This window comes from Acomys minous (assembly GCF_964271855.1).
Source record: "Acomys minous genome assembly, chromosome: 10".
Classification (NCBI taxonomy): domain Eukaryota; kingdom Metazoa; phylum Chordata; class Mammalia; order Rodentia; family Muridae; genus Acomys; species Acomys minous.
The window spans coordinates 49,878,664-49,906,625 of NC_140491.1; the positions used below are offsets into that span (position 1 = coordinate 49,878,664).

Consider the following 27,962-nt stretch of genomic DNA (forward strand, 5'->3'; position numbering starts at 1 on the left):
GTTAGAGGTCTGTGGCAAACCCACACAATTCTGCCCTAGCCCTAATCGCGTGGGAGTGGGCAACCAACACACAGCTTAATGGTCACGAGTGGCAGGCAGGCAGTCGCAGAGGACGGAGTGACACAGGTCACCAGAGAGAATTTCCCATCCCAGGGAACCATCCTCCTTACCCCGAGGGCTCATGCTGGCTGAAAAGGAACAGGAAAACTGTCTGCATTCAGCCGCCCCAGGTCACCCTGTAGAAGAGTGACACAGCGCCATCAAAGACGAGACAGGACTCAGGGACAGGCAGGGGCCAGTAAAAACACAGTACTCACTTTTGAATGCTGTGCTACATTTTAAGGCAAATGTCACACGTACACAAAACATCAAGAGATGAACATGTTAGAAAAATAGCAAGGGGACATTTCAGATAGCTGCAGCGGAATCCTCATTACTGGCTCCGTACACTCCTCTCAGAGCCTACACGCAGGGGGACAGGGCACTGTCGGCTCTTTTGGCCTCTGAGTGGGAGCTGCCACGCATGGCTCACAGAAGCGCGTTCCTCCAGACCACAGCAGCATTCTTTACTGGGGGCCCATGTCCAGCCGTGGCTTGCACTGCGCAGCTCCAGTCCCTACTTAGTAAAGGTCTTTAGAAATGGCAGCATCAGGATGCCAAAGATGTGAATTAACTGTAGTTCAGTCCCCCTTTATCCAAACTCAAACTTGCTCGGAGATAAAACCACACACACACACACACACACACACACACACACACACACACACACCATAAAGTATATGTAAATACACAGAGGAAATGATACACTGAAACTTAAAAAAAAAAAATCAAGTACTCATTCATAATCAAATAATGTAATCGGTCCCCCCTTTAAAAGCAGTGTTGGCAACAAGGTCTGCCACTCCCCCACTTAGTTCCTGCCACTCCTGGCCCCACAGGAGAGTGGAGTGGCTCAGCTGGTTTAAAGGGCTGGGCCTCAGCCTGGCTGCGTGTTCTGTTCTTCATGGGGACCTTCCCCACCCCTTCACTCTGTCCCAAGTCTGTGGGGGTCCCGTGACACCCGAGGGGAAAGCAAGCGAATGAGTGAGGTCAATGACTTAGGGGATCAATCTCCCATTGTGGGTGGGGTTGGCAGAGACTGTTGGTTGAGCAGTAACAATGGAGTTGGGCACCATGAAATGTGGTAGGAGAGGCTGCGCTGGAGATTACCACAGCTCTTCAGAATGGGAGTTCTGACGTATGAGAAGAACAATCTAGAAGAGCAGCTTATACCACCAGGCGGCCTCCACGGAGGGAGCTGTCTCTCAGGCACGTTGGGCACTTAAGGGTATTGGATGCAAAACAGTAAATTTCCACAGATTTATACTTGGCCTCACCAGGTCCCAACGGTGTAGGTAAGAGGCAGGTGACATGAGGCCTAGGACTTACCACAGGACACACACAACCGAGGCCTTTACTGTGGAAACCAAAGCCTGGGAACAGAGCTTCCCCTCAGTTAGTGCTTGGGTTTATTGGGGGGAGTTATATGATTTTGCTGCCCTGCAGCACTTTAGGGAGGACCTCGTCAAACTGGATTAATAGACTGACCAACCAATATGGGTCAGCAATGCATAGCCCACACGACCTCTCCAAGAGGAGGTCGCCCTAGGGCCTGTTGCCAAATCAAAATGGAACTAGAGGGTAAGTGCTGGCAGAGGCCCAAGCCTCAGCAGGGGCAGGAAACCGCCTCAGGCCTAGGATGGGAATAATCCTGTCCTCTTCCCCTTGAGGGTGCTCTCCAGTCTTTCCCCGGACCTCAGAATTTATGGTTCACGCAAACTGAGACCCCAGGCGTGCCAGCTAACATTGGAACCTAATCTAACTTGACGCTGGTTCCTTAGAAACCACCCACCCAGGTGGGACCCAATTCTTTAACCCGAGTGCCAGCTCAGCAGATTCCAGCTCAGTTTAAGACTCTGGGAATTTCTTCAGTGTCTGTGGCTAATGCGACGATTCTGATAGAGAGACTCTAAATCCCTCTGGTTTGCCTAGAAAGCACCCTCTGGTTTGCGGAGCCATCAGGGGCAGAGAAGAATATACCTGCATTTCCCCTAGCCTTTATCCCCGGGTTTCCACGAACCTGGAAACCCCCCAGGTCTGGCAACTCAAGGGGGGGAGGGTCCCAAAAAGAATCAAGGTGTATCTGGCACCACTGAGACATGGATCAAGTGACCAGTCGTGGCCTGGGAGCCCCACGCCTGTGCTGTGAGGTCACCCTCATATTGGTGATTGGGCCAAAGCATTGCTTGGGAGACACAAATGTCTGTGAGGGCCATGGCCCATGCCAATGGGGCCGGCTACCAGGGTGGGTTGCTGGTACTAGCAGGCTGGCCCAAGACCCAGCCCGTCACAGCACCGACTCCTTGGATTCAAGTTCCGGAGAAACGGCCACAGGGCCTGCCGGGTTCTGGTGTGTCACCAGAGGCGACGTCTCCTCCTCAGACTTGCAGTTGGGGATGGCTTCCACCTTCACTTCTTGCAGCTCCTGCGGCTCGCCTTTCTTCACTGCCCTCTCATTCAGGTGGTTGAGGATCCCGGCTCCCAGGGCGTCCCCTTCCACGTTCACCACAGTAGTGGTCCGGTCCCTGGTGGAAACAGGAGGGAGAAAGGACCGATGTTATACCCAGAGTTACCAGTAGAGGGCGCTGTCCCAAGCAGGCTGGTGGCCACAGGGGAAGTGGATTTTATAGTGAGCGAAGTCCTGAGTGAATGTGTATTGCCCGACATGAGAATGGCCATGCCAAGGACCCCATGGGAGTGGAAAAGCCAGGTGAGGCTCAGAAGGGACGGCAAAGCCTTCTTCCAATCCTCGCGAGGATGCTGACAGCGTATGCAGACACTGTACAGCATAGCACGCACAGACACAGGACACAGACACGCACGCACGCACGCACGCACGCGCTCACACACAATTTATGGCCTTTAGACTGTTGTCTTACAAAGCCTGTTCCTTCTGAGATAAGCCAGACACGGACCACAAACGCGGCATTCCTGACTGAGCTACACGCAATAACGCTGCCTCCCTGATCAACACAACTTCCTGGGTGCTGCGGCTTCTCCATCCAAGAGCCCAGGACAAGCGATCCTAGCCTCCCTGGGCCTGGGCGGGTGCTTGTCCTTTCTCCAATGTCAGTCCTTTCTCCTCATTGCCCCAGCACCCCAGCTAGGAGCTGCTGCATGCTGTGATCCTGAGGGGCACACCACTAACAGACCGGCTCTAGACTGCTTTTCTTCTAACAGCATTTACTCTTAGGAGAGTTAAGACTCTCGCGGAGAAAATGTCGGAAAGAGAGAGGGTGAAGGGAACAAACAAGTCACGCGTGCATATTCCACAGTCCTGGATGGGCCATCTTTGCACACACTTCTATTACACATAACTGGCCTTGCTTTAGAGAAGAGCGCATGCATCTGGGGGAAGAGAGTGGCTTTTGTGGTCACTTGTTCTTCCCCTCAGTGTCACAGTACACTTGAACTTCAATCCTGCATGCCGGCAGCGCGTGCGTCCCATGGCTGTGGGCAAGCATGTCACAGAAAACAGCACCGGCTTTCCCACAGCCTACTTAGTCAGCCCAGGGTAGCTCAACATCTACCCCTGTCACTGGAGCTCAGAGAAAGTCCTGTAGCCATTTCGAAGACAGGAAAAACTGATCTTCTTCAAGGGCGCTGGAGGGCTAAAGAAGCCATCTGAGAGTGACCTGTGTGACTTCAGGCCTCTGCTGGGCAGCCACAGGGGTATCAGTTCCCTTCCCAGCTGAACACCTCTGAGATACATCCTTCAGGAGGGAGGAGGAAGGGGGAGGAGGAGGAGGAGGAGGAGGAGGAGGAGGAGGAAGGGACAGGTGATTCCTCACATGGCTCTGGTTCTGACAGCTCAGGGAGGGAGCTCCGTCTCACGAAGTGTTTGGAGCACAGGAATCTATTGGACACGTCACCCCACTTCTGTGAAGAGCCCCCCGAACTCATCCCTGCTATTTTAGGTTGGAAAGACGACCATTTCCAAGGACCATCGCAGGCCCAGCTCTAGGCGTCTCCCAGCCTGTGTGACCAGCCCAGCAGGGCTGTCCTCCTCAAGCGTGTTCAGTGAGCGCTGTCCCACGTGCCCCATGTGCTGTGCACTGTACACAATGGGACTCAGTCCTCACCGTGGCTACTGTGGCTTCTGCTTTGATTGCAAGAGGACATACGCAGAAGAGCCCAGGCTCAAGGCTGCGCTTTCTTACCCTTGTTCTTTGCTGTCTCAACATCATTACCTATAGAACAGTATTGCTTATACCCGCAAAAGGGCATCACAAGGCTCAGGCCATCAATCTCCAGACACTCTTGTGTCTGTAAGGAACCACAGGGACAGCAGCCTGGTCATCATGCCCTTACCTAACTTCCCCCGAGTCCAAGCACAGGGCGTTTGCTTGCTCTCCTTGCAGGGAGGCCATCCGTTGGATACTTGCAGGCCAGGGCCATCCACTGCTCTAATCACCTGCACGGCCCCTGAGACCTATTGAACACTTGCAAGCAAGTCCTGCGAGGTCGGGTTTCACGCTGCTCTTGGATAGTCGCGGGCTTTTTGCCTGCTATATTGATGACTTCTTACAGTGCAAAACCTGGTTTTGCCAGCTTATCTGCAGACTCCTTCCAAAGCAAGGATGGGTTTACGTTTTTCTCTGCATGCGCCAGGTCTAGTGGGGCATTGGGTTCCCAGGGGGCCTCAACAGACTCTCCCCGGGGTCCTTGGTGTCAGCTACTTACACGATCCAGTCGACAGCCAGGATCAGAGAGAGGTTGTGTGTGGGCAGTCCGATGGCCTCCAGGATGATGGCGATGGTGAGGACCCCTCCCCCCGGCACGCCTGCTGCTCCAACGCTGGATGCCGTGGCAGTCACCCTGGGGGGACAGCAGAGCCAAGCCAGCCTTGAACACACAGCGTCGATGGGACCCAGAGAGTTACAGAGATTGCAGCCACGACTTATCATAAATAACAGCCGCTCTCTCTCGGAGCTCGAGGCGCGATACACTCTGCGAGCATACCACTCAGACCCTCATCTCCTCCGGTCCTGTGTTCGCAAACTAAACCAACCACAGATCAAAAAATACTAAGAACTGTCACGACTGAGCATCTATAGTTTCTTCTTATTCCCTTAGTGGTACCGTATAACAATGGCTCACACAGCACTTACATATTAAGTACATAAGAAATCTAGAAATGACTTAAAATACAGAGGAAAAGATGTGCAAATGCTATAAGACACTACTGATATGGTTTGAACCTGACGTGTCCCCCACAGGCTGTTTTTAACGCTTGTTTCTGAGCTGGCAGCTGTGCTTTGAAGGCCGTGGCGTCTCTGGGAGATGGAGCTTGGCTGTGCTCACTAGGGATGGGCCTTGAAGCTCACACCTGGCCCCTGTCCGGACCTGTACCCTCGGCTTCTTGCCTATCCTCATGTAAATGAGACATTATCCTTTCTACCACAACAGAATAAAATCCCTCTAACAGGAGCCCCAGTAAGCCTGTCCTCTTTTAAGTTGTTTCTGGCAAATGTCTTGTCATAGCAATGCAACAAAACAAAACAAAAAACAAACAAACAAAAACCAAAAACAACTACCCATCATCTGTTGGGGAAAGATGGTCCTTGGACCAATGCCCTTGTGATAGATAATTTGGATGATCAGTTTGACTGAAAGAAGACATGCCAAAAGCCTTAGTGAAGCACACTTTTTGGTGTGTGTGGACATTTCCAAAGAGGGTCAGCTGGGGTGTGGAGACTCACCCTAATGTGGGGAGCACCACCTCATAGGCTAGAATCCTAGACTGCATAAAAAAGGAAAAAAGAGAAAGCGAGCTGAATGCCAGCACCCGTCCTTCCCTGTGCCCTGATCCACCGAGATGTGAGCAAACAGCTTCCCACGCACTGCCACGCCAACTAAGGACTGTGCTCTCTCAAACTGTAAGACAAAAAACATCTTTCCTCCCTTACATTGCTTTCTGTCAGGTACTCAGTTCCGGCAGCAAGAAAACTAATACAGTCCCCAAGGTAAGGTGATGAGACTTGATCACCTTACCTTTATAAAGGAGACACTGAGTGATGGGGAGATTGGTCTTTCAAAGGAAACCACACGTGCACATACATGCACACACACACATGCATACACATGCTCATGCACACACATGTACACATACACACGCAGGCACACATGTGCACACACACATGAACATACACACATGCACACACATACACATGTGCACACGCATATGCACACAATATGCACACATGTACATATGCATGCACAAACATATGCACACGTACACATATGCGCACGTGCGTGTGCGCACACACACACACCACAGGCAGGTACTCACACACAAATCAAAGTTTTAAGCCAGACCTAAAAACACAGGAAAGAGTAACGGGCTCACAGAATGGTGAAAATCTGTCCCGCGTTCAGGTCCACGTTGTTGAGCTGGGCGATGAAGACTGCCGCCACACACTGGAAGATGGCGGCTCCATCCATGTTCACGGTGGCCCCAATGGGGAGAATAAACCTGCTGATCCTCTTGTCTACGCCGTTGTTTTCCTCAATGCACTTCATCATAGATGGAAGGGTTGCCGAGCTGGAAACGGGCAAAGCAAGCATGGAAATAGCCCTCCCCAGGCCGGACACCGCTCACCGGGGAGCCTGGGACACAGCCTTGGGCAGCATCCCGGCAGGCTTCCAGCCTTCTTCCCTTGGACAGGAGGACAGCCAGCCTGCCTTCCATGTCCCCAGTGTAACTATCAATGTCACACATGAGTCCTGGGATTCACCCAGGGCCACGTGCCACCTCAGTACAAAATGTTCCTCCGAGGACCCCCGGGCGCACCTGGCTCCACGCCCGGGCGGGGCTCTGAGTAGCTGAGGGCGGTCCCAAACTCACTCACCTGGAACAGGTGGCAAAAGCTGTTGCAAACGGTGTGAGGAGGCCCAGGAGGAATCTGAACGGGTTTTTTCGTGTCAGAGCAAAATAGACAAGAGGCAGAACAACCCCCCCATGGATGACGTGGCCCAGGATGGATGCGAAGATGTATTTCCCGAGGCTGGTCACCAGGGTGACGATGTCCTTCATCTCCACAATCATGCTCCCGATCAGGAACGTGACGCCTATAGGCACGTACCTAGGAGATCAGGACAGACTTCATCAGGGAGGGGTTGGGGGAGGGGCCGGGGTGCTAGCGTGCTGGGGGAGGGGCTGGGAGGAGGGGCTGGGGTGCTGGGGGAGGGGCTGGGATGCTGGAGTGCTGGGGGAGGGGCTGGGTGCTGGGGTGCTGGGGTGCTGGAGGAGGGGTCAGAGGAGGGGCTGGGTCTCCCAAAACAGGGACTTCAACTGGGCCACCTTCATCTCTCCATAGAGTAAACAGAAAAGAATGGGGAAGGCCTTTTAAAAAATTACTATTATTATTATGCTTAGATAAACAGGTTGTTTGACTAAGGGAAATGAAGATTACCACTTTAGCGTTCTTTTCCTTTGGTATATACATACCTAGTGTCGTTTAGTTTTTCTTTTTCTCTCTTTTCTCTTTCTTTCCCTTTCCTTCCTTTTAGACCAGGCTTCACTATTTAGTCCTGGCTAGTCTGGAGCTTGAAATCCTCCTGCCTCAGTTTCATGAGGCGTGGGTTTATAGGCATGCCTGGCTCTGCGTTGCTCCTAACTGATGGATACTACCAACCACATGGCAAAAAAGGCAACAGACTAAAAGTTAAGGGCCCCAAGACTATAAACTTGACTTTTAGCATTTCTCAGGCTTGTCCTGAGAACTCAGAAACATAAGAATCCCACAGAACTGTGAGACAAAGTGCGTATAGCCCAGGGCCTCTGTGACGGTTCACATTCCCTGTGGTTTGGAAGACATGATCCCGTGGGAACACGTTATTAACAGTGAGGTTCTGGGAACACTGCCAGAAGAGGCAGTCTTTTTTTTTTTCCTTGTAAAAGGAGAATAGGAATAAATTATAGAAACTGCAAAGAACAAAAGTCAGTTGCTATAAAAATTTGAAATAAAAAAAATTTAATATCAGTTCAGTGACAGTTCTACAGTTGTTTCAATTTGCAAATTTTAACTGGTAGCTAACAATGCCTTTTAGTTCAGATTTCGAGGGGCACAGACAGGGAGAGTAGTGTGATGTCTCTCACAGAAGTCCCTCCCCCGCCCCCGGCACCCTGGTGGCCATGGCCAGTGTGACTGGCTTCTTGACTTTTCTTTCTACAGACATTCTAAGCAGAATCAGGAACTTTAAGTCTGAACTTCAGATAAGAATGCATCCCTGGGGTTGGGGATTTAGCTCAGTGGTAGAGCGCTTGCCTAGCAAGTGCAAGGCCGGCCTGGGCTACATGAGAGGTTGCCCCACAGAGCCAAGGTGAACAACAACAGTTCGCTCCCCAGAACAGCGGCACTCGAGTGAAGAGGCACGTTCCCAGCCAGAGCCGGCTTGCATGACTTCTACACCAAGCAAGAGAAACACCACTGGCGGGGTCTAAAATTTGGCCTGTCCATTTCAAATTTCTCCTAAAACGGGCCAGTTGGCACCTAAGCCACCAGAGAGAGAGAGAGAAAAGTGGCAGGATCATTAGTGGTTGACAGTAAGATGTACTTAGTATGTGAAAGCATAAAGAACTAATGGGTAGAGGCTAAGACCCAGAGGTCTGCTTAGGAGACGGGCTAGCTAGTTTTTATGTCAACGTGTCACAGGCTAGCTCAGTCCTTGGGAGGAGAGAACGGCAATTGGGAAAACGCCCCCACCTGATTGGCCCACGGTGTAGTGTATTTCCTTGAGGTATGATGGCTGTAAGAGGGCCCCGCTGACCTTGGCCAGTGCCACCCCTAGGCACGTGGTCCTGGCTGCTATAAGAAAGCAGGCTGAGCAAGCCATGAGGAGCAAGCCAGTAAGCAGCACCCCTCCATGGCCTCTGCATCAGCTCCTGCCTCCTGGTTTCTGTCCTGTTTGAGTTCATGCCCTGTCTTCCTGCTAAGATGGTACATGATCACGTGCAAGGTAAATTAACCCTTTCCTCCCCATGTTGTTTACGGTAATTTATTACAACAATAGAAACCCTAAGTAAGACAGGTGAAATGCCAGGAAAAGTTTTTAAGATATGAGGCCTGGGACCGATCTGATTGCTGGAAAGTTGCTTTGAAGGAGATAGTCAAATAATTTATTATTTTTTGTTATTATTATTATCATCGCTGTTATTAATTAATTAATTAATTAATTATAGCCAGGAATCAAACTAACGGTTTCTACTGAGCAATCATCCTTTCATTAATACGACACAAACAAACACTTATAAATTAAAAGCTTTCATAAAAAAACAAAACAAAAACCTTCCAAGTTTTACCTAAGCGTGGGGGGGGGGGAAGATATAAGTTTGTCCCCTTTGTTGTAAAAGGTCACATTGATAAGCCAGCTCTGAAGGTTAAAATTTATCCCTTTAAGACAAAAGAACCTTATTTTATGCAGCCAGATAGCAAACTGGACATGGCAAATATCCGGGCTGACACGGGAACCCATACATGGACCGTGGTGGCAGGGGTCAAGGAGCCAGCGTGGATACCAAACAGTTACTATGTGTGTACCAATTCTCCAGGAGACCCAGACAAGACTGCACCGCGTCACTTCTTTAAAGATTTAAAGCATCGTCATTGTTGTCGTCGTCATCATCATTGTCACCATTATTGTGTTTGTGTATGACATGCGGGTACATATGAAGGCTGAAAGACAACTATTGGGCATCTGTTTTCTCCCCCCATAGTGGGTTCCAGAGATTGAACTCAGGCTGCTGGGCTTGCTTGCACGGCAAGCACTCTTACTGGTCCAACCCGGCACTTTTGTACCGTGACCGGCCTATCCGTCACCAGCTGCACACTGGGCATGGGGCCGGGTGCCCCGCAGGGTAACCTAGAGTACTGAAACCTTCCCTAGATGCCAGGGGGACACGAGAGGATGAGAGATGGTCGCGACACTCACCACATAATCCACGACACCAGCACCATCGTCGCCTCATTGAAGGAGCTGAAGAACCGGATGAGCTCTTCCCCTTCAGAACCAAGCTTCTTTAGAGCCACTCCCAACACCAGGGCAAAAAGGACCAGTCCCAGGATGTTCATCCCTTCGACATCGATGACAACGGGGATCTGCAGGTCAGAAGAGACAGAATGACGCAAGTTCAACACAGACGGTGTGGCTGGAGAGCGGATCTGCTCAGTGTCTGACACCCTGTGTATGTATGTATGTATGTATGTGTATATATATATATATATGTATATATATATATATATATATATATATATATATATATATATATATATATTTCATTTTTTTAAACCTTCAGTGAGTTAAAAAAAAAAAACCAAAGGAGCAGAAAACAATGGGAGATAGAGTTGGATAATACACAGTCAACAAGTAAAATTTTACCTATTAACCAGGAGTGAAGGCTCTTACCTGTAATCATAGCACTCAGGAGGTTTGAAAGAAGGAACACTGAGATTTGAGGCTAGCCTGGGCTATGAAGTAAGAAACTGCCTCAAAAAACCAAACCAAAACAAAAAGTTGGCTGTTAAAGTTCCTTCAGAGACTCAAGGACTGTAACGGTCATCTCCCACATGTCAACACACCCTTTGCTGTTTGGCTCTTAGGTTGACCTCCTAGCTCACAAGTCTCGCGAGATCTTCAGGATTCGTGTGGGCTTTCCCCCCAAGGATCTTTGCTCAACCACTGACTGAGCATAACCCTTCGGAGGTGGTGCATACCTTTTCTCCCAGCACTCAGGGAGGCAGAGGCAGGTGGATCCCTGTGAGTTCAAGGCCAGCCTGGTCTACAAAGTGAGTCCAGGTCAGCCAAGGCTACTCAGGATACCCTGTCTTAAAAAACAACTCCCCCCACCTCACCCCCCACCCCCAAAATGTGTAGACATAACAGAGCCTTTTGTGTTTCTAACAATGCCGAATTCCACTCCCAAAGGCATGGAGCAAACAAGCACCCCATCCTGTCAAAACATCACAGCCTGGCTTGATAGTGCTTGGACTCAGTACTTAGGAGGTCCAAGGCCACTGAGACCCTATCTCAAAAGCAAGCAAGCAAGCAAGGAAGCAAGCAAGGAAGCAAACAGGGGCTGCAGAGATGACCCTTTGGTTAAAGCAGCTCTTACAGAGGACTGGGGTTCAGTTCCCAGCACCTACAAGAGGCAGCTCACAACTGTGAGTAACGCCATCTCCAGGGGATGTAATACTCTCCTCTGGCCCCCTCAGATGGCTATACTCAGGCACACACCCCACACAAGACACATACATATACATACACATAATAGCTAAAAACAAAATAACTCTAAAAAAAACAACAAGAAGAAACACCTCCAGAAAGTGACGGATAGGAAGCGCGCACATGGTATAAACTCCAGAGCAGTCCCAGGTCAGGGTTCAAGTGCCTTCCCCAGCCCCAAGTTCTTCTTGTACCAGATAAGAATTAGCCTAAGTAGCCGGGCGTGGTGGCCCACTCCTTTAATCCCAGCACTCGGGAGGCAGAGGCAGGTGGATCGCTGTGAGTCTACAAAGTGAGTCCAGGACAGCCAAGGCTACACAGAGAGACCATGTCTCAAAAAAAAAAAAAAAAAAAAAAAAAAAAAAAAAAAGACTAAGTAGCTGCTGCCAGCTGCTGTTTTTACAATCACATTTCTTTGTTACATGCATGGCTATGCATGTACACACTTGGCATATCACTCATGTGTCCGTGCGCTTGTGCGCGCGCGCGCGCACACACACACACACACGGAGGTCAAAGGACAGTGTACAGGAGTCACTTCTCTCCTTCCCAGTGGGTCCCACAGATCATGCCTGCTCATCAAAACTCAGCAGGAAGAGACTTAACCTGCTGGGTCATTTCGCCAGTTCCTCAACTATTTTGTTTTCGTTGGTTTGGTGTGGTTTTGGTTTTTTGAGGTAGTAGGACTCTCAGCGGACACAACTTCATCACGTTTACAGCGACGGGACTGGCCTGTAGCTGCGTCCAGGAGAGCCTCCTCACAGAGCAGGAACTACAGGTGCATGCCACCACACAGCTTTACTCTGGCTTTATTATTACTTAATTTTACTTTTGAGACAGAATCTTCCTGTACAGCCCAGGCTATCCTGGAACTCACAGTGATTCTCCTGCCTCAGCCTCATAAGTGCTGGGATTACAACCATGCCCTATCACTACCAGGTCTCAATGTTTTTAAATCCAATTTTATTAATTCCAAGTACATACAAATATGGAAAACCTTTGTTGTATCTTCTATCGTCTATTTATATGGTAAAATAGGTTTTGGGTTATTATGTTATTTTTATTTCTCCCTTATATTAGTTTTGGGGGGGTTGTTTGTTTGTTTGGTTTTTTGAGACAGGGTTTCGCTGTGTAGCCTTGGCTGTTCTAGACTCACTTTGTAGACCAGGCTGGCCTCGAACTCACAGCGATCCACCTGCCTCTGCCTCCCGAGTGCTGGAATTAAAGGCGTGGGCCACCACGCCCAGCTGTATCAGGCTTTTTAAAAAGTTCTGTGTGTAGGGCTACGCTGAGTCACATTCCCACTGAGTTTTAGGTAGAAGGGGCGTTATGAAACAGCTTGCAGACCTCTGACTCCTGTGCTCCACACCCTGGCATTTGGCCCCATAGTATAGGAAACAAACCTAATCTGGAGGTTCAAATATTCAGACCCTGATTTCCAAGTAATTTCCCAGCGAGTAAGAGACACATCATGGATGCCCTTCACTAAGGAAAACTGGTTTGCTTCGTGCACATTTTCATAAACGGTCTTCTGAAGAGCCTCACCTTCTCGTAGGTCACGTTCCCCGAGCTGGTGTTATGGGTCACCACTGTGTAATTGGTTGAAGACTGAGAAAGAGAAAGAAAACCATTGTTAGTGAGCAGGTATAAGGCCCCACCCAGCGGCACTGAGGGCGTGGCGAGGCCCCGGTCTACTGCTGCTGCTACGTATGCAAGTGTGCTGCTGCAGGCTTCCCTTGGCTGGCCCGATACCAACCTCTGAAACCTGCATAAAACTTACATTAACACCAAGGCCCTTCAAAATGCTGTGGGGCTACTTAGGAACCCAAGGAAGCAGAGAATTTCCATCCGTTCCTTGGGCAATTGGTCAAAGAAGATGTACACAGTTTCCTGTTGAGGCGCCAACAGCTACGTTTCATATTGTTTCAAGGAGTTTGACACAAATCCCAGCAAGCCAAGGTGCACCATTTATTATGCTACTTTGTGTTCTAGAACGGCCCGAGGGTGGCTGCGCTTTGGCGTCGGTTTCTAATCTGGCTTGAGCTGCCACCTCCTGAGGAACAGACATGAGGCAAGGCAGTGTCTGCGGGCCACATCTCCCAGGTGTCTGACTAGACACACACTTTTGCATGGTGTGTACAGCATCTTTGTCCCTGTTACCGAGTGAAGTCCGCTGGAGCCCACGTCCTCACGCTAGCTACCGAGGTCACGTGGCCACAGAACTGCCAGGTGTCCACATGGAGGTGCAGACCCGAGTGCCTGCTTATGTTTCATGAGCTTTGCTTTCTCCCAACTTTTGTCAACGTCTCAGAGAGGCAGATGTACTCGGCTGTCCCTTGACTGGTGTGACCGGCCCCACCCATCCCTTCTGTGACAAACACAGCCCGAAGTTCTATGTATCCATTTTTTCTCTACCTCACATTATATATACAAGTCACTCACTTTTTTTTCCCTTTGCAACATGTACATACTTTACAACCAGAACAAAAGTATTATTTCTGAAAAAAATCTATAATGTTTAGGATAGTCTCCAAATAACGGTTTGAAGGCATTTCTAGACGATGTGAAAGGACCTTGGAGTCCCCCTTCCTACAGTTTAGAGTTTTGTTGTTGTGATTCTGTTCCAAGTATCCATCTATTAAAAAAAACCCAAGCCTAGTGTTACTAAGTTTTGTTAGTAACAAGAGCCCTCTGGATTGTTCTAGGATATCCATGAAGAGGCTCCTCCCGCCCCCTTCATCTTCGTCCCCGCCCCAATCCCTCTTTCTCTTACTATTAACAAAGCGTCAGCTTTCAAAGGGAAGCCCCTCTGTCCCGCCATGGCCGCATCCCTTGACTCTAACATTTACCGCCCGCCCCATCTTCTGGCTCATGATCTCCCTCCCACCTCATAGGCGGGAATTGTGACTTCAGAGCCACTGCTCACAATGAGCCTTGTTCCTGAAGGAGTCTGGGGATGGCCCACACCAGGATCCCTCCCTCCCCCCACTTTACCAAGCTCTGGGGCATTAATCTATACAGCTTCCCATCTGAGGGTCCCTATATTTGAAAAGAGCATCAAACCTTACCGTGGTGAACGCTGCAACCACAAGATTGGAAGGAAACAGGTTTCTGTTGGGGAAAACAAAAAAGCAGTTTGTCATGGTTGGATAACTACAGAAAGCAAGAGCTCTGAGCTCTGTCCTTGAGGCACACACCAGCTCCTCCTTTAAAATCGGTAGTATCTCATATAGCCAAGGCCACCTTGAACCTCACAATGAGGCAGAGGTAATGCTGAACTATGGATCTTCTATGTACCCCCAGCTGGTTTTTTTTTTTTAAGATTTACTTTGTGTGTGTGTGTGTGTGTGTGTGTGTGTGTGTGTGTGTGTGTGTATGTGTATAGGCACCCATGGAGGTCCACCAAGGGTGCTGGATCCTACAGAGCTGCGGTGACAATTGAGCAATCTGATATAGGCACTGAGAACTTCGAGATAGTCCCCTTCAAAAGAGTAGACACACTCCTAACTGCTGAGCCTTCTTCTCCAGACTCAGGAATTTTTAGTTAACTTAATTTTTTTTTTTTTGAGACAAAGTTTCTCTGTGTAGCCTTGGCTGTCCTAGACATGCTTTGTAGACCAGGCTGGCCTCGAACTCACAGTGATCCGTCTGCCTCTGCCTCCCGAGTGCTGGGATTAAAGGCGTGCTCTACCACTCCCGGCATATTTACCTAATTTTGAAGCAAGGTCTTACTATATAGTCCAGGCTGACTTTAAACCCTCCACAGCTCCCCAAATGCTGGGATTATAGGTGTGCATCACCACACTGGAGCAACCTTTTTTTTTTTTTTTTTTTTTTAACAGTAATTGAAATCCATTTGTGGAACCGGGAGGTTTGAGAAGGGAGGGTACCAGAGTCCAGAAATTTGTCCTGGCAAGTACGACAAAATCCTACACAATTAACATTCTCAAAACACACCAGAGTCCCCAGTGTTCAGCACGGCAGTGGCCTTAGTAATAATTGCCTGAGCCTGGACTAACTCCAACGAAGAGATTTTTTTTTTCTTTTTAGAATTTCAACACACATTCTACCTTCCAAGAATACAGCTACTAGGTAAAGTATGGGATAATGGTTGGTTTGACTTGAAAGTTTCCAAGAATTACTCATCTTGCTAAGAAATTGTGGCATGGATGGCGAATTATAAGATCCGAGTCCTCCTTTTTACACTGGCGTGTTAGTCTGTACTCACGGCCGTGGCTCTGCTCTCTCTGTCTGCCCCTCCATACCCAGTCAGCAGTGATTCTAAAACAGAAATAAGGAGCCAACTTCTCTGTTTTAGAGAATGCACATACTTTTAAAAAGAATTATTTACGTGTGTGTGTGTGTGTGTGTGTGTGTGTGTGTGTGTGTGTGTACATACACTGTGTGGTCATGCGTGCTGAAGTCAGATGTTGATGAAAGTCAGGGGTCCTTCTCAATCATTCACCATCTTATTTATTTATTTATTTTTGTAAGATAAGGTTTCTCTCTGACTCTGGAGCAAGCAAATCCCAGCAATCCTCTCTCTCCTCCTCTTCTTCAGAGTTCGGGTTAAAGGCATATGTGGGGTGCCCGGCTTGTTCCGTGGGTGCTGAGAACCAAGCCTTGCTCCTTACAGCATGCGGCAATCACTTTAACCACGGGCCATCTCTCGAGCCCTCCAGTTATATATTAAAGCACATTTTTTAGTGGAGAGATGGCTCAGCGGTTAAAAACACTGACTGCTCTTCCAGAGGACAAGACTTTAATTCTCAGCACCCACACGGCAGTTCACAACATTCTGTAACTCACACATGTGGTGCACAGATATATACGCAGGCAAAACATCAATACACATAAAACGAATAAAGTCAAATAAACACTGTGTAACTATTTTCTTTTTATCTTTTATATTAGTAGAGTCATCTTGGTGTCTTGAAATATATGTATAGGGATGGACTTTACGTTCAGATGGAGGTTATCATAAAGCTTGTTGTAGAAAAGAACAAAAACAAACAAACAGCAATAGGGGTTGGGAAAACAGCTCAGTCAGGAAAGTTCTTGATGCTCAGACATGAGGACCTGAAATAGATCCCACAGACCTACATAAAAGCCAGGAACAGGGACGTAGCTCTGAGATCCCAGTGCTGGGAGTCCAGAGACTGCAGTAGCCTAGCGTGCTGCTGCACAGCTTTAAGCCCAGCATTTAGGAGGCAGAGCAGGTGAGTTGGAGGCTAGCCTGATCTACATATCAAGTTCCAGGACAGCCAGGGCTACACAGAGGGACTCTGTCTCAAAACAAACAACAAACAAACAAACAAAAATATGGGGCATGATTGAGGAAAAAGATGTCTGGCTTTGATCTCTGGGGTTCACGCACACAAACAGATTAAACAAACAAATACATGAGTTTCCAGAAGAACTGAATCTAAAAATCTACTCAAGCAAACAATTTGTTGTTTGTTTTATTTTTTTTTGAGACAGGGTTTCTCTGTGTAGCTTTGGCTGTTCTGGGCTCACTCTGTAGATTGGACTCAAACTCACAGAGATCCACTTACCTCTGCCTCCCTGGGATTGAAGGCATGAACCACCATGCCTGACTCAAACAAATTTTTATTTATTTATTTATTTATTTGGTTTTTCAAGACAGGGTTTCTTTCTTTTTTTTTTAAGATTTATTTATTTATTTTATGTATATTCTATTTGCATACACATCCTGCAGCCCAGAAGAAGGTATGGGATCCTGTTATAGATGGTTGTGAGCCACCATGTGGTTGCTGGGAATTGAACTCAGGACCTTTGGATGAGCAGCCAGAGCTCTTAACCACTGAGCCATCTCTCCAACAGGGTTTCTCTATGTTATCTTGGCCGTCCTGGACTCACTCTGTAGACTAGGCTGGCCTCGAACTCACAGTGATCCATCTGCCTCTGCCTCCCGAGTGTTGGGATTAAAGGCGTGTGCCATCACACCCATAGCCTCAAACAATTTTATTGATGTCTTTTTTTTTTTTTAGACATCTCTCTATATGGACTAGGATGGCCTTGAACTCACAGAGATCCACTTGCCTCTTCCTCCCAAGTGCTGGGGAATATCCTCTTTGGAGCCCAACTCTGTGTAGAATGTACAAGACACTCTATTCCAGCTGTGTACTTTCAGCAGGGACAGGAGGTCTGGAGGGATGAAAGGCTCATGCTCATCCTTTACACAGGTCCCTGTGCTGGACGAGCCCAGGGACGACTGAATTAATTATCAACACCTGGGAGATGAGCCTCTGGCCATTCCTCTCAGGGATTTTCTTAACTTGGTTAACTGAGGTGGGAAGCCACAGCCTAAAAGCGGGCAGAACCATTCCTTGGGCCTGGGCTGAACATAAAGATTCTGTTTTCTGGTGTGGATGCAACCGGCCAGCTGCTTCAAGCTCCTCCCACGCTGAACTGTGAGCTAAAGCAAACCTTTTCTCCCCTAAGTTGCTTTCATTAGGGCATTTTGTCACAGGGACAGGACAAGAAACTAAGGGAGGCTGGTTCATTCAGCATGGACACACACACACACACACACATACACACACACACACACACACACACACACACACACACACACACACACTATATGGCGTTGGGGTTCTGAGATGGCAGGCATGGTTAGAACCCAGTGGTGGGCAACCTAAAATAGCCTCCTGGTGTTCACTAGTGTATACCCTTTCCTTGAGTGTGATGCAGTCTGTGCCTTGCTTGTAATGGTACGACGCACCAAAAGTGATGGGTTGGTCCCCTAAAATTGTAGCTTCCTGCCTCGCTAGTGCACTCTCCCGGGGTCTTCTGGACCTACATACCTATAGAAAGGAAGCAGCCGTCCTGGAAAGCTCCATTTGACAAGGAACTGAGAGTGGCATCCAGCCAACAACTAAGAAGGAACCATGGCTCCTGGTCCAAACCTCCTGGAGCTAAGTTCTGCCAACAGCAGCATGACCTCCTAAGGAAGTCTCCCTAGATGAGCCTTCAGCTGAGAGCCCAGCCCGGGCTGATGCCTCAAGGCCTGGCTGCAGTCCTCTTAACAGACGGAAGCCCAGCGCCAGGATTCCTGCCTCCTAGATCCCCAGGGTTATACTTGTGTGGGAGTTTAAGCTGCTTTAGTGCACTCACTTGTTATGTAGTACTAGATTGTTAACATACAACCCAACAGTATAAATGAGATGAAAAGCAAAAGCGGGGGCTGGAGAGATGGCTCAGCGGATAAGAGCACTGTCTACTCTTCCAGAGGTCCTGAGTTCAATTCCCAGCAACCATATGGTGGCTCACAACCATCTATATGTGATCTGATGCTCACTGTATACATAATAAATAAATCTTAAAAAAAGAAAGAAAGAAAGAAAGAAAGAAAGAAAGAAAAACAAAACATCGGAGGCCTCACTGTGTTCCCAGAGGCCCGCTAGCATGTACAGCCTCCCTGCACTTGCTGCTCTGTGAATCCTGAATTGTTTTTGGCATCTTCAGGAACAACCAGAAAGTATACACCTGCGGGAGAGCAGAAACAAACCAGAAAGGGGTGATTCTTGGCTGAATTAACTGCTGAAATTTGTGATAAATTCTTATCACGGGCATATTTCCCCTAAGCAAGTAGGTATGGGAGAGGTGGCCCAGCCGATGGCATGTAGGAAGTGGATTTGGTTCCCAGCATCACTTAACTGGGCACAAACCTCTAGTCCAAGCCCTTGGGAGGCAAAGGCAGGAGGATGGGAAGTTAAAGTCATCTTTGGTTATATAGTGAGTTTAAGACTGGCCTGGGCAGCCCGGCGCAGTGGCACCTGCCTGTAATCCCAGCACTCAGGGAAGCAGAATAAGGCAGATCGCTGTGAGTTCGAGGCCAGCCTGGTCCAAGAAGGGAGTCCAGGACAGCTAAAGCTACACAGAGAAACTCTGTTTCAAAAAACAGAAATAAAAACAAACAAACAAACAAACAAAACAAAACAAAACAAAAAAGAGAAGAAGACTGGCCTGGGTTATATAAAACCCCATTTTGAAAGATAAACAGGCAACTTATATTGAGTAGTTTTTGGTACATCTGTGAAAAACAATACATTTACCTCTCTCCACTGTCCCTACCCCCTAGCCATGTGACTAAGTCTGTCATCTCCTTTTGTTTGCAGTCTCCCCTGGAGCAGAGAGCCGGTGCCAACCTTCCCTGCCTCTACCCACTACTTGCCAATTCTCAGTTCCCAGACCCAGTTGGCCAGAGAGCTCTCTTTCTGTGAGGACAGGCGAGCCAGGGAAACTGCCAAGTTAGAAAACGTCCACCTCTGTCCAACTAGCTTTATGTCAACTTGACACGAGCTAGACTCAACATGTGTGGGGGTCAAACAACCCTTTCACAGAGAGCTGCCTAAGACCATCAGAAAGCACAGATATTTATACTATGGTTCAAAACAGTAGCAAAACTACAGTTATGAAGTAGCAATGAAAATAATTTCATGGTTTCTCACCACAAGAGGAACTCTATTAAAGGGGTCGTAGCTTTAGGAGGGTTGCAAACCACTGTTTAGAGTCATCTGAAAGGAAGGAACCTCCAGTTGAGAAAATGCCTCCGTTAAGATACAGCTGAAGGGCATCTTCTTAATCCTCTTAATCTTGATGAGGAAAGGCCCAGCCCATTGTAGATGGTGCCAACCCTGGGCTGCTGGTCCAGGAACTGCTCCATGGCCTCTACGTTACTTCCTGCCCCTCGGTCCCTGTCCTAATCATCTTCCGTGATGAACAGTGATTTGAAGTGTGAGCCAAATAGACCCTTACGTTGTTTTGGTCATGGTGTCTCATTGCAGCAATAGAAACCCTAACTAGGGTAACCTTCCCACAGGGAAGAATTTGCCCTGCAAATGCTTGGGATCCTTCAGGGTCAGCTGCTTCCCCGGGTGGGTGTGAGCATCCTTCCACTCACAGCATAGGAATGGACTCTCTCACAAGGAGCACAAACCTTGGTCAAATCCTTTTCTGTCCTACCTAATCTCTTAATCATGAACCCTAAGCCTCTACCATCTCATCCAGAATGGATCCTAACGCAGAGTTTGAAGACCACCGATGAGATTCAACAAAAGCAAAGGGATATAGACAGTACTACATGCAAAACAACTCCTGACCCCCCCCCAAAAAAAGTTCAAAAGAAAGTGCTGTGCTTTGGCAGTCCATGATAAAGTTAAAACACACTCACCATGATTCAGCACTTCTACGCCTAGAAATCCGACCAAGAGAATCGTAAATATGTATTTGCAGAAGGATCTGTACGCATGACAGCATTATTCACAAAGGCCCCAAGGACCGTGCCCATCACAGATGAACAAGCAGGCTGTGATAAATCACTACAGTGGCGCACCAGTTGGCAATAAAAAGAACCAAGTGATAAACACAACAGCACAGAGCATCTCAATAGCACTGAGCTGCGCAAAAGAAGCCAAAGTAAATACATACTGACTGATGCACTGATAGTGCACTCTAGAAAATCAAACTGATGGTTTATAAAAAGAAAAGTCGACGAGCGTGGTGGCGCACGCCTTTAATCCCAGCACTCGGGAGGCAGAGGCAGGAGGATCGATGTGAGTTTGAGGCCAGCCTGGTCTACAAAGTGAGTCCAGGACAGCCAAGGCTACACAGAGAAACCCTTTCTCAAAAAAAAAAAAAAGTTGGCTGTCTAAGACCCAGGTGAAGGGTGGGAAACGCTGAGAACAGACACTGTGAGGACACTTCATTCGGGGTGTTCATTTTGGTGGTCGTTACGTGAGTTATTCATGTATCAAAATTCACTAAACTGTGTGCTTACCCTGGGTGCCTTTCACTACATTGAAACCATACCTTAAACCTGCTTATACTCTTAAAGAAAGAAGAAAAGAAGGAAGGAAGAAAGGAGCCTGTACTTGAGAGGGTCAGGAGATCATCCTGGGCTACATTGGGCCCCACCTTAAACAAACTCAGAAACACACAACGATCACTACCAAGAAGGCTCCACAGTGGAAGAATATGCACGCTCAACAGGACGGCCAAACTTAGCTTACAGCACAGATCTCAAGCCCCAGGGAGGTGTTCGCTTCCTCATAGCTGTGTTTAATGGAAAATAGAGAGAACAACTTGGAGCCAGGGATTATTTACCAAGGTTTCTGGAGGGTCAGTGTGTCATAGCAGAGAGCAGCTCACGTCACAGCAGACAGGGACCAGCGGAAGAAGTCCAGAGCGGGGCAAGACGCAACTCCTGAGAACATTCTGTGCGGTGCTCTCCGTCCCCCAGGCAGGCTCTCCCACAGTCCCAGCAACCCTAACAGTCCATTCAGATTCTGAGCCCATTAAAATGGACTCAAAGGTTTATTTCAACCATTCCTTATGTCAGAAGCCTCAGGATCCAAAAACTCATCTACGGAAATGCCCTTACAGCCACACTTAGGAGTACGCCTCACTAATTTCTCAGTCCAACTTACTTCTTTCAGTCAGTGCCCTAGGTGCTACATACGGGGCGGGGGGGCCTGGAGGGGCTCCCCCTGCCTGGCTCCCAGGGCTCGCGGAGGTGGAGGGTTTGCGGGGGTTGGAGCATAATTCTCCCTGTCTCCTTTGATTTTTCCAACACAGATGGATGCTTCTCTTGGCCTGAGCACCCGGCCCCCCAGCAACAGCTGCTTGCCAGGCGTGCAGTTGGGTTCCTTCAAAGCTTTGTCTGTAGGCATTTCCCCAACTGCTCACATCCGCACCGCGCCTTAGTGGGCTCCCAACAGAGGACGCAGGGGCAGGAAAAGCTTCTGAAGGCGATTTTACACTTTCCCGAGGTCCAGAGTCAAGAAACGGATCTGCTTTCCTTTGTGCTCTACCTGGACCAGCCCCATCCAATAGAATTGTTTGTACGCGCATTGCCCAGTGGTCACTGTGGCTACTGAGCACTTTCAGGGACTGGCAAGAATAGCTTTGCAAGCTGGGACTCCGCTCGCTTTGGGTTATGTACGCTTTCGCCTTCTAATAATGCGCCTGACAACCGAGGCCCCTTCCCTGCATATCCGCGTACACACACTCCTCAGAACAATGCACCCAGGAATCTGTTAGCAACCTAAGTCCTTCTCCACCTGCATGGAGCTCCATCACGTTCCTCTACAAACAATGGACTAAGTTGCTCCTCCCCCTAATGGTCATCAAACACAAACAGGTTCTAGTAAAAAGTATTCTCAACATATCCTTTTAGGGAAAAACTACTTACAGTCTTATACCTGTGCTTAACTGGGAATGCATAGGATTAAAATTAGATACATTATAGAAAAGAACGTGGCAGTGAAGGAAGGTTTACGTAGCGTTGTTCGTCATAGCCCCACGGCCATCCATCAATGTCAACCAAAAGACTGTCGGTTAAAACAGAACCACCCATGTGATACACCTTAGCAATCAACTGCTCTTTCTTTTATTTACTAGTGGATTTTACATGCATGGGTGTTTTGTCTGCATACCATGTGTGTACCTGGTGCCTAAAGAGGCCAGAAAAGAGAGTGTTGGGATCCCCTGAACCTGGAGTTAGGGATGGCTGAAGGTTACCATCTGGGCGCTGGGAACCGGACTTGGGTACTCTTCAAGAGTTTAGTTTGTGCTCTGAATGGCTGAGCTATCTTTTCAGTGCCCCCCCCCCAATTCTTTCTCTTGAATTGCACCACCAACGGATTACTCAAACAGTAACTAGGGGCCTTGCATAACCTGCCACGTGGCCACCTGTCATTCTTGACGGCGGCATACTTTATTTCTGATTGGTACCATCATTTAGCTTTTGAATAAGGTTTCCTTGCTACTTTGCAAGCCAGTATAAGCCTTTATTTTAATTCCTCAAATAAGAGGGCAATAACCTGGGAACGCCTAGACTACACATTGAAAACCATCTGACAGTACAAACGAGGAAATGCAAGTTTTACTTACTTATAAGTAAGTACTTTTATTATTGTTCTATTTTGAGGCAGGGTCTCGTGTATCCTAGGCTAGCCTCCGGCTATGTAGCCAAGGATAGCCTAGACTTTTTGCTCCTCCCAAGTGCAAAGGTCACAGGCAGGTGCTACTGTAACCACCTCATGCAGTGCTGGGGTCAAGCCCAGGGCTCTGTGCATTCTAGGCAAGCCCTCCACTAACAGAGCTATATCCCTGACCCTAATTTTATTTAAATAGCTACACCTGACTGGTGTATAGCCTCACTGAGCACTACACACATGCTGTTCTGAGACCCAGAACCTGAAATCCCCATCTCTAGACATCCTAATCTCCCTAAGTACGGGTGTTTCTTGTTTCTTTGAGATACAGTCTCACACAGCCGATCCCGCTGCCTCTGCCTTCCAAGGGTGGAGCTGTGTTGTGTGTTTCTAACCCTGGGACTATTCACCTTACCTAGCTTTCTCTTTTGCAACTCTCACCTGAGTTACAGAGCAGCACTTACGCATTAGACCAAAGTGTCTCACACTTGAGTTGGCCACAAAAATCAAATTTCTTGGCTTCATTAGCTTTTTAGAAGCGACCATGTACTAGCTGGGCAGTGGTGGCACACGCCTTTAATCCCAGCACTCGGGAGGCAGAGGCAGACAGATTACTGGGAGTTCGAGGCCAGCCTGGTCTACAAAGCGAGTCCAGGACAGGCAAGGCTACACAGAGAAACCCTGTCTCGAAAAAGCAAAAAAAAAGAAATGACCATGTACTACATATAAGGCACTGTTGTAATTTGCTGTGATTTTTGTGTGCAGGCCTGGGAGTGTATGGGTGTAGATGCCACAGAATAAAAAGTATCTCTTACTATGGAAACAGAAAAATGCTGAGTGCACTGTTCAATCCAGTGACTCAGTCACTCAGACCAAACTTGGACAGAGTGAACGGGCCAGCCTTCACGTCACGGGGATACGTGACTTAAGCAGGAAAACAGGTGTAAGGCTTATCTGAACTGGCAGATGGAGGGCTTGTCTGGGCTGCTCAGATGCACAGCCCAGCGTGAAAATCTTCAAACCGTTTCTTCTGTACACATCGGGGGCTGTTTGTCCTTCTGATGTATTGTCACGTGAGGGGTATGCATTTCCCCATTCTATGTACGGATATAAAGTAGTGCGCTTCTGCTCTTTTCTTTTCTTTTTTTTTTTTTGTCCTGGTTGCTACAGAAGTATTTCCTTTTATTTAAGTTCAAAAATTCTTTACTAAGGCTGTAGCGACTTCAAAGACTTCAGAACAGGATAAGGCATAGCATGTATACCTGCGAAGTATTTGTTAGCCCTGTGTTTATTGTCTCAGAGCTACTTAACAAAGACTTCTCCTTTCAGATCTTGGTACCCCCTGTAAGGATGGAAGCTGAGGAAGGACTGGGAATGGCAGACTTGCACAGCTGATGCTGTTGATAAGTGTGTGTGTGTGTGTGTGTGTGTAGTTTCAAGGGTGAGGCCAGCCCTAGCTATACAGTGAGTTCTAGGGTGGCCAGGGACAGAGTGTAAAATCCTGTCTTAAAAAAATAAAAATAAAAATAAACAAAAAGCAGAAAAGGCCTAGAGACTCCACACTAGAGCCAGGAAGCATTTCCAGGTGGCTAGGGCCTGTTTCCTGTCATAAGCAGACGCAGGCCTACTTCCCTTCACTACGTGCCCCATCCAAATGCCTGGCTGGAGGGAGCGAGCACCGACCTGGCTTATAATCGTTCCCTTCTTAGCTCCTCTTTTGCCTGCAGCGGACATTTCTCAGACAGGGGCATAATACCATTACCACACACTTTATTTTGGGGAATGGGCAAGACCAACAGCCTTGAACCGTGGGGCAGAAGACCCATTGTTCTCCTAAAGTCCCCACCCCCACGAGGGTCAAACTCAAGGCCTTACGCATGCCAGACGAGCACTCTACCATTAAACCATAAACTCTGCCCCTGGTTAAGAGTTCATTAGTAGCCCAGGCTGGTCTCAAACAGGAGATGCACTAGCCTCCGCCTCCTAAGGGTCCTAAACACTCTCATCCCTAATCTTTGCCCCGGTTTCCTGGTTTGGGAGCAGGACTGTACCACCTGCCCTGCCCGTATCCAGGAGCCGCTAGAGCAAGCGCTGCTAGGTGGTAGAAGCATTAGAAAACACCATTCCGTGCTGGCGGGCCAGGGGCAGCTCTTCTGTGCAGATGCGATAGGTGTGGCCCTAGTCGCTGAGCAGTTCTACCTACACTGACCCTTAGGCCATGACACTGGGTCACCATTCACTTTGAAAGGAGGTGTGGATTGAGCTCGGGGTCTGAAACCACAGCCCTAAGTCTGTAAGCAGTAAGTCCTTTCTCGGTGGGATATGGCAATGAAGTGGTTTTCACTCCTTCAGCCCCCAACTTCTGGTCAGTTCTTTTGTTATTGTTGTTTTGTTTTGTTTTGTTTTGTTTTGTTTTGTTTTGAGACTGGGCTTCTCTGTGTAGCCCTGGCTGTCCTGAACTCAGTTTGTAGACCAGTCTGCCCTCAAACTCACAGAGCTCCCCACCTGCCTCAGCCTCCCGAGTGCTGGGACTAAGGGCGTGCGCCACCACCGCGTGGCCCAGTTCCTTTAACAGAGATGAAAGATCGATGTTACTCCTCCCTGTGCCTTAGCAACAGAGATGCACAGATGAACATATTACTCCTGTCCTGGGCCAGATTGCTCCCAAAAGAAAAAAAAAAAAAGGTCCTGGAAGCCCCATAATCATCTTCTGTCCTTGAGGGGAGCTGACCTGAATCAACAAGCCAAAGGTGCCACAATCCCATCGAAGTCCCCGTAGGCCACCCCCACATGCTCTGTTCCAAGGAACTTTCTAGTCCGTCTCAGATTTTAATTTTCCTTCCAATACCATGTCTCAGGGTTTTGGTTTTGGCTTAGATGACTACTCTTTTTCTTAAGTGGCGGCAGACAGTTGTCACATTTTCCAAATGAAGAAATGGAAAGAGGAACATGACAAGTCACCGGCCCCAGAGTTTCCTAGTTTTCTCCTCCTCAGCAACGGGGGGCTTTGCCCACCTACTCAAGATAAAACATACCGCTGAGGCTCCCAAAGCTGGAAGGACAGCCAGCTGGACTCAGCTCTCAGACAAACCTGGTTAGATTAGTAAACTACTGCAGGCTGCTGTTTCCCCCATCTGTGAACTTTGGATTAGTGTAGAAAATAGAGAGATGAAGCTTTGAAAACTACTCCGTATCACCTAAGGGGATGAAAGACAACCCCCCCCCCCAAGTGAAAAACAAAAAACAAAACCAACCAACCAACCAACCAACCAACCAACCAACCAAGCAAAGATAGTTAAGAGCTGTCTCTCAGCCCTCTGGAACTCACACCTTTCTGTAAAAAAACAATGCTAGGCAGTGGTCCTGACTAAGACGGTCTGCAACCTGTCTCGATCCCGAGGAACAGCCACGTGTATGGCCAACGAGCGTCACGTAACTAACTCCAGGTTTATTATACTTGGACACATCCATGAATTCTGCAGAAAACTGCCAACTTCCTTCACAGCTAGAAGGCTGAATCAGAGACTCAGACTGCAAGCTGGATGGCTCCGCAGGCAAAAATCATTCAATGTCCTAGATGCGTTGGGGTTAATGTAGGAAGAAAGTGAAGGTTTTCCTGTCACGGAGGGAACAATTTTTTAAAAAGTGAGAGCAGCCCACGTGTAAAGCGTAAAGCAGACTCTTATAACCCCCACCTAACGGAAAACCGGTTCCAGCCAAAAGCTGTGGCCTCCAGTCTTTAAAGGTGCGGCCAGCACGCAGCCCAGAGGTAATTTTGATATTTAGTGTTAAAAGCCAACAGTAACTGAATTAACTCTCAGTGATATGAGTGCACATGGCGTCTCCCACCATGCCCTTTGGCGGGGTGGGGACCGTTACCTGAGTAAATCGAGGAAAGAGTCCACCGTCTCTTTGGAGACCGGAGGAGACCCCGAATCATCCAGCCCCAGGCTGCTGGACTGGAGAGTCTGCGCGCCTACCCCTGGCTTGATGATGAACGCCAAAGCAACGGCGAGCGCAGAGGCGCTCAGCGTGGTGAGGCCGAAGTAGGCGACCGCGATGCCGCCTAGACGCCCGAGGGAGCTGGCGTCCAGGGAGGCGGCGCCGGACACCAGGCTGCAAACCACCAGCGGTACGATGATCATGCGCAGCATGCGGAGCAGCATCTCGCCGGGGAAGGCCAGGTAGGTGATCTGCGTGCGGGTGAGCTGCAGCTCGCGCAGCGCCACGCCCATGCCCGCGCCCACCAACACCCCCGACACGGTGAACAGCACCAGCGCGTTGCGCCGAAAAAAGCTAGCGCAGCGCTGTGCTTTGCCAGCCGCCGTCTCGGGCGCGCTGGCCCGGGCTGCAGGCTCTGCCTGGGTGCCGTCGAGGTAGCCGTTGGTCTCGCTGCTCTTCTCCATGTCGCTTGCCCGCCGCTCCAAGCTGCAGCACACAAGGAACTTGGACTCGGAGGAAAGACCGGTTCCAATGAATGGATCAGGCGGAGACGGTGGCCTGAGCCACCTGCCGCTCCGGAGCTCAGCGGGTCCCTACAGGAACAGCTTCCAGAAAGATGAGAAGAGACTTGGGCAGCGGGCTGGAGCCGAAGCAGAGCCGACCGCGCCGCGCCCAGCCTTCCCTTCAGAGCCGCTGCTGGCTGGAGATGATGCAACCCAGGAGGCGCGCTTGAGG

General features: G+C 48.8%; 1 protein-coding gene across 2 annotated transcripts; it reads right to left on the bottom strand.

Annotated features, from left to right (window-relative positions):
• Nucleotides 1-295: 295 nt before the first annotated feature.
• On the bottom strand, nt 296-27,962 carry SLC1A4 (solute carrier family 1 member 4). Of its 2 annotated transcripts, XM_084798543.1 has the most exons (8): nt 27,165-27,962; nt 14,391-14,433; nt 12,868-12,930; nt 10,033-10,199; nt 6,951-7,184; nt 6,449-6,643; nt 4,783-4,917; nt 296-2,624 (listed from the first exon to the last, which is right to left on the bottom strand). In XM_084798543.1, exons 1-8 carry the CDS (start codon nt 27,689-27,691, stop codon nt 2,387-2,389), a joined length of 1,602 nt encoding a protein of 533 aa, XP_084654669.1. In that variant the 5' UTR covers nt 27,692-27,962; the 3' UTR covers nt 296-2,386. The 2 variants fall into 2 exon arrangements, with proteins under 2 accessions (XP_084654669.1, XP_084654670.1); XM_084798544.1 differs by lacking the exons at nt 14,391-14,433; nt 27,165-27,962 and adding an exon at nt 14,096-14,213.

Coding starts and splice junctions, on each gene's coding strand:
- SLC1A4 (XM_084798543.1), bottom strand. CDS start 27,691: ATGGAGAAGAGCAGCGAGACCAACGGCTACCTCGACGGCACCCAGGCA. Junction 12,931..14,390: donor TGGTTGCAGCGTTCACCACG/GTAAGGTTTGAT, acceptor TCTCTTTCTCAG/TCTTCAACCAATTACACAGT. Junction 4,918..6,448: donor GGACAGATTTTCACCATTCT/GTGAGCCCGTTA, acceptor CTGTCCCCCCAG/GGTGACTGCCACGGCATCCA.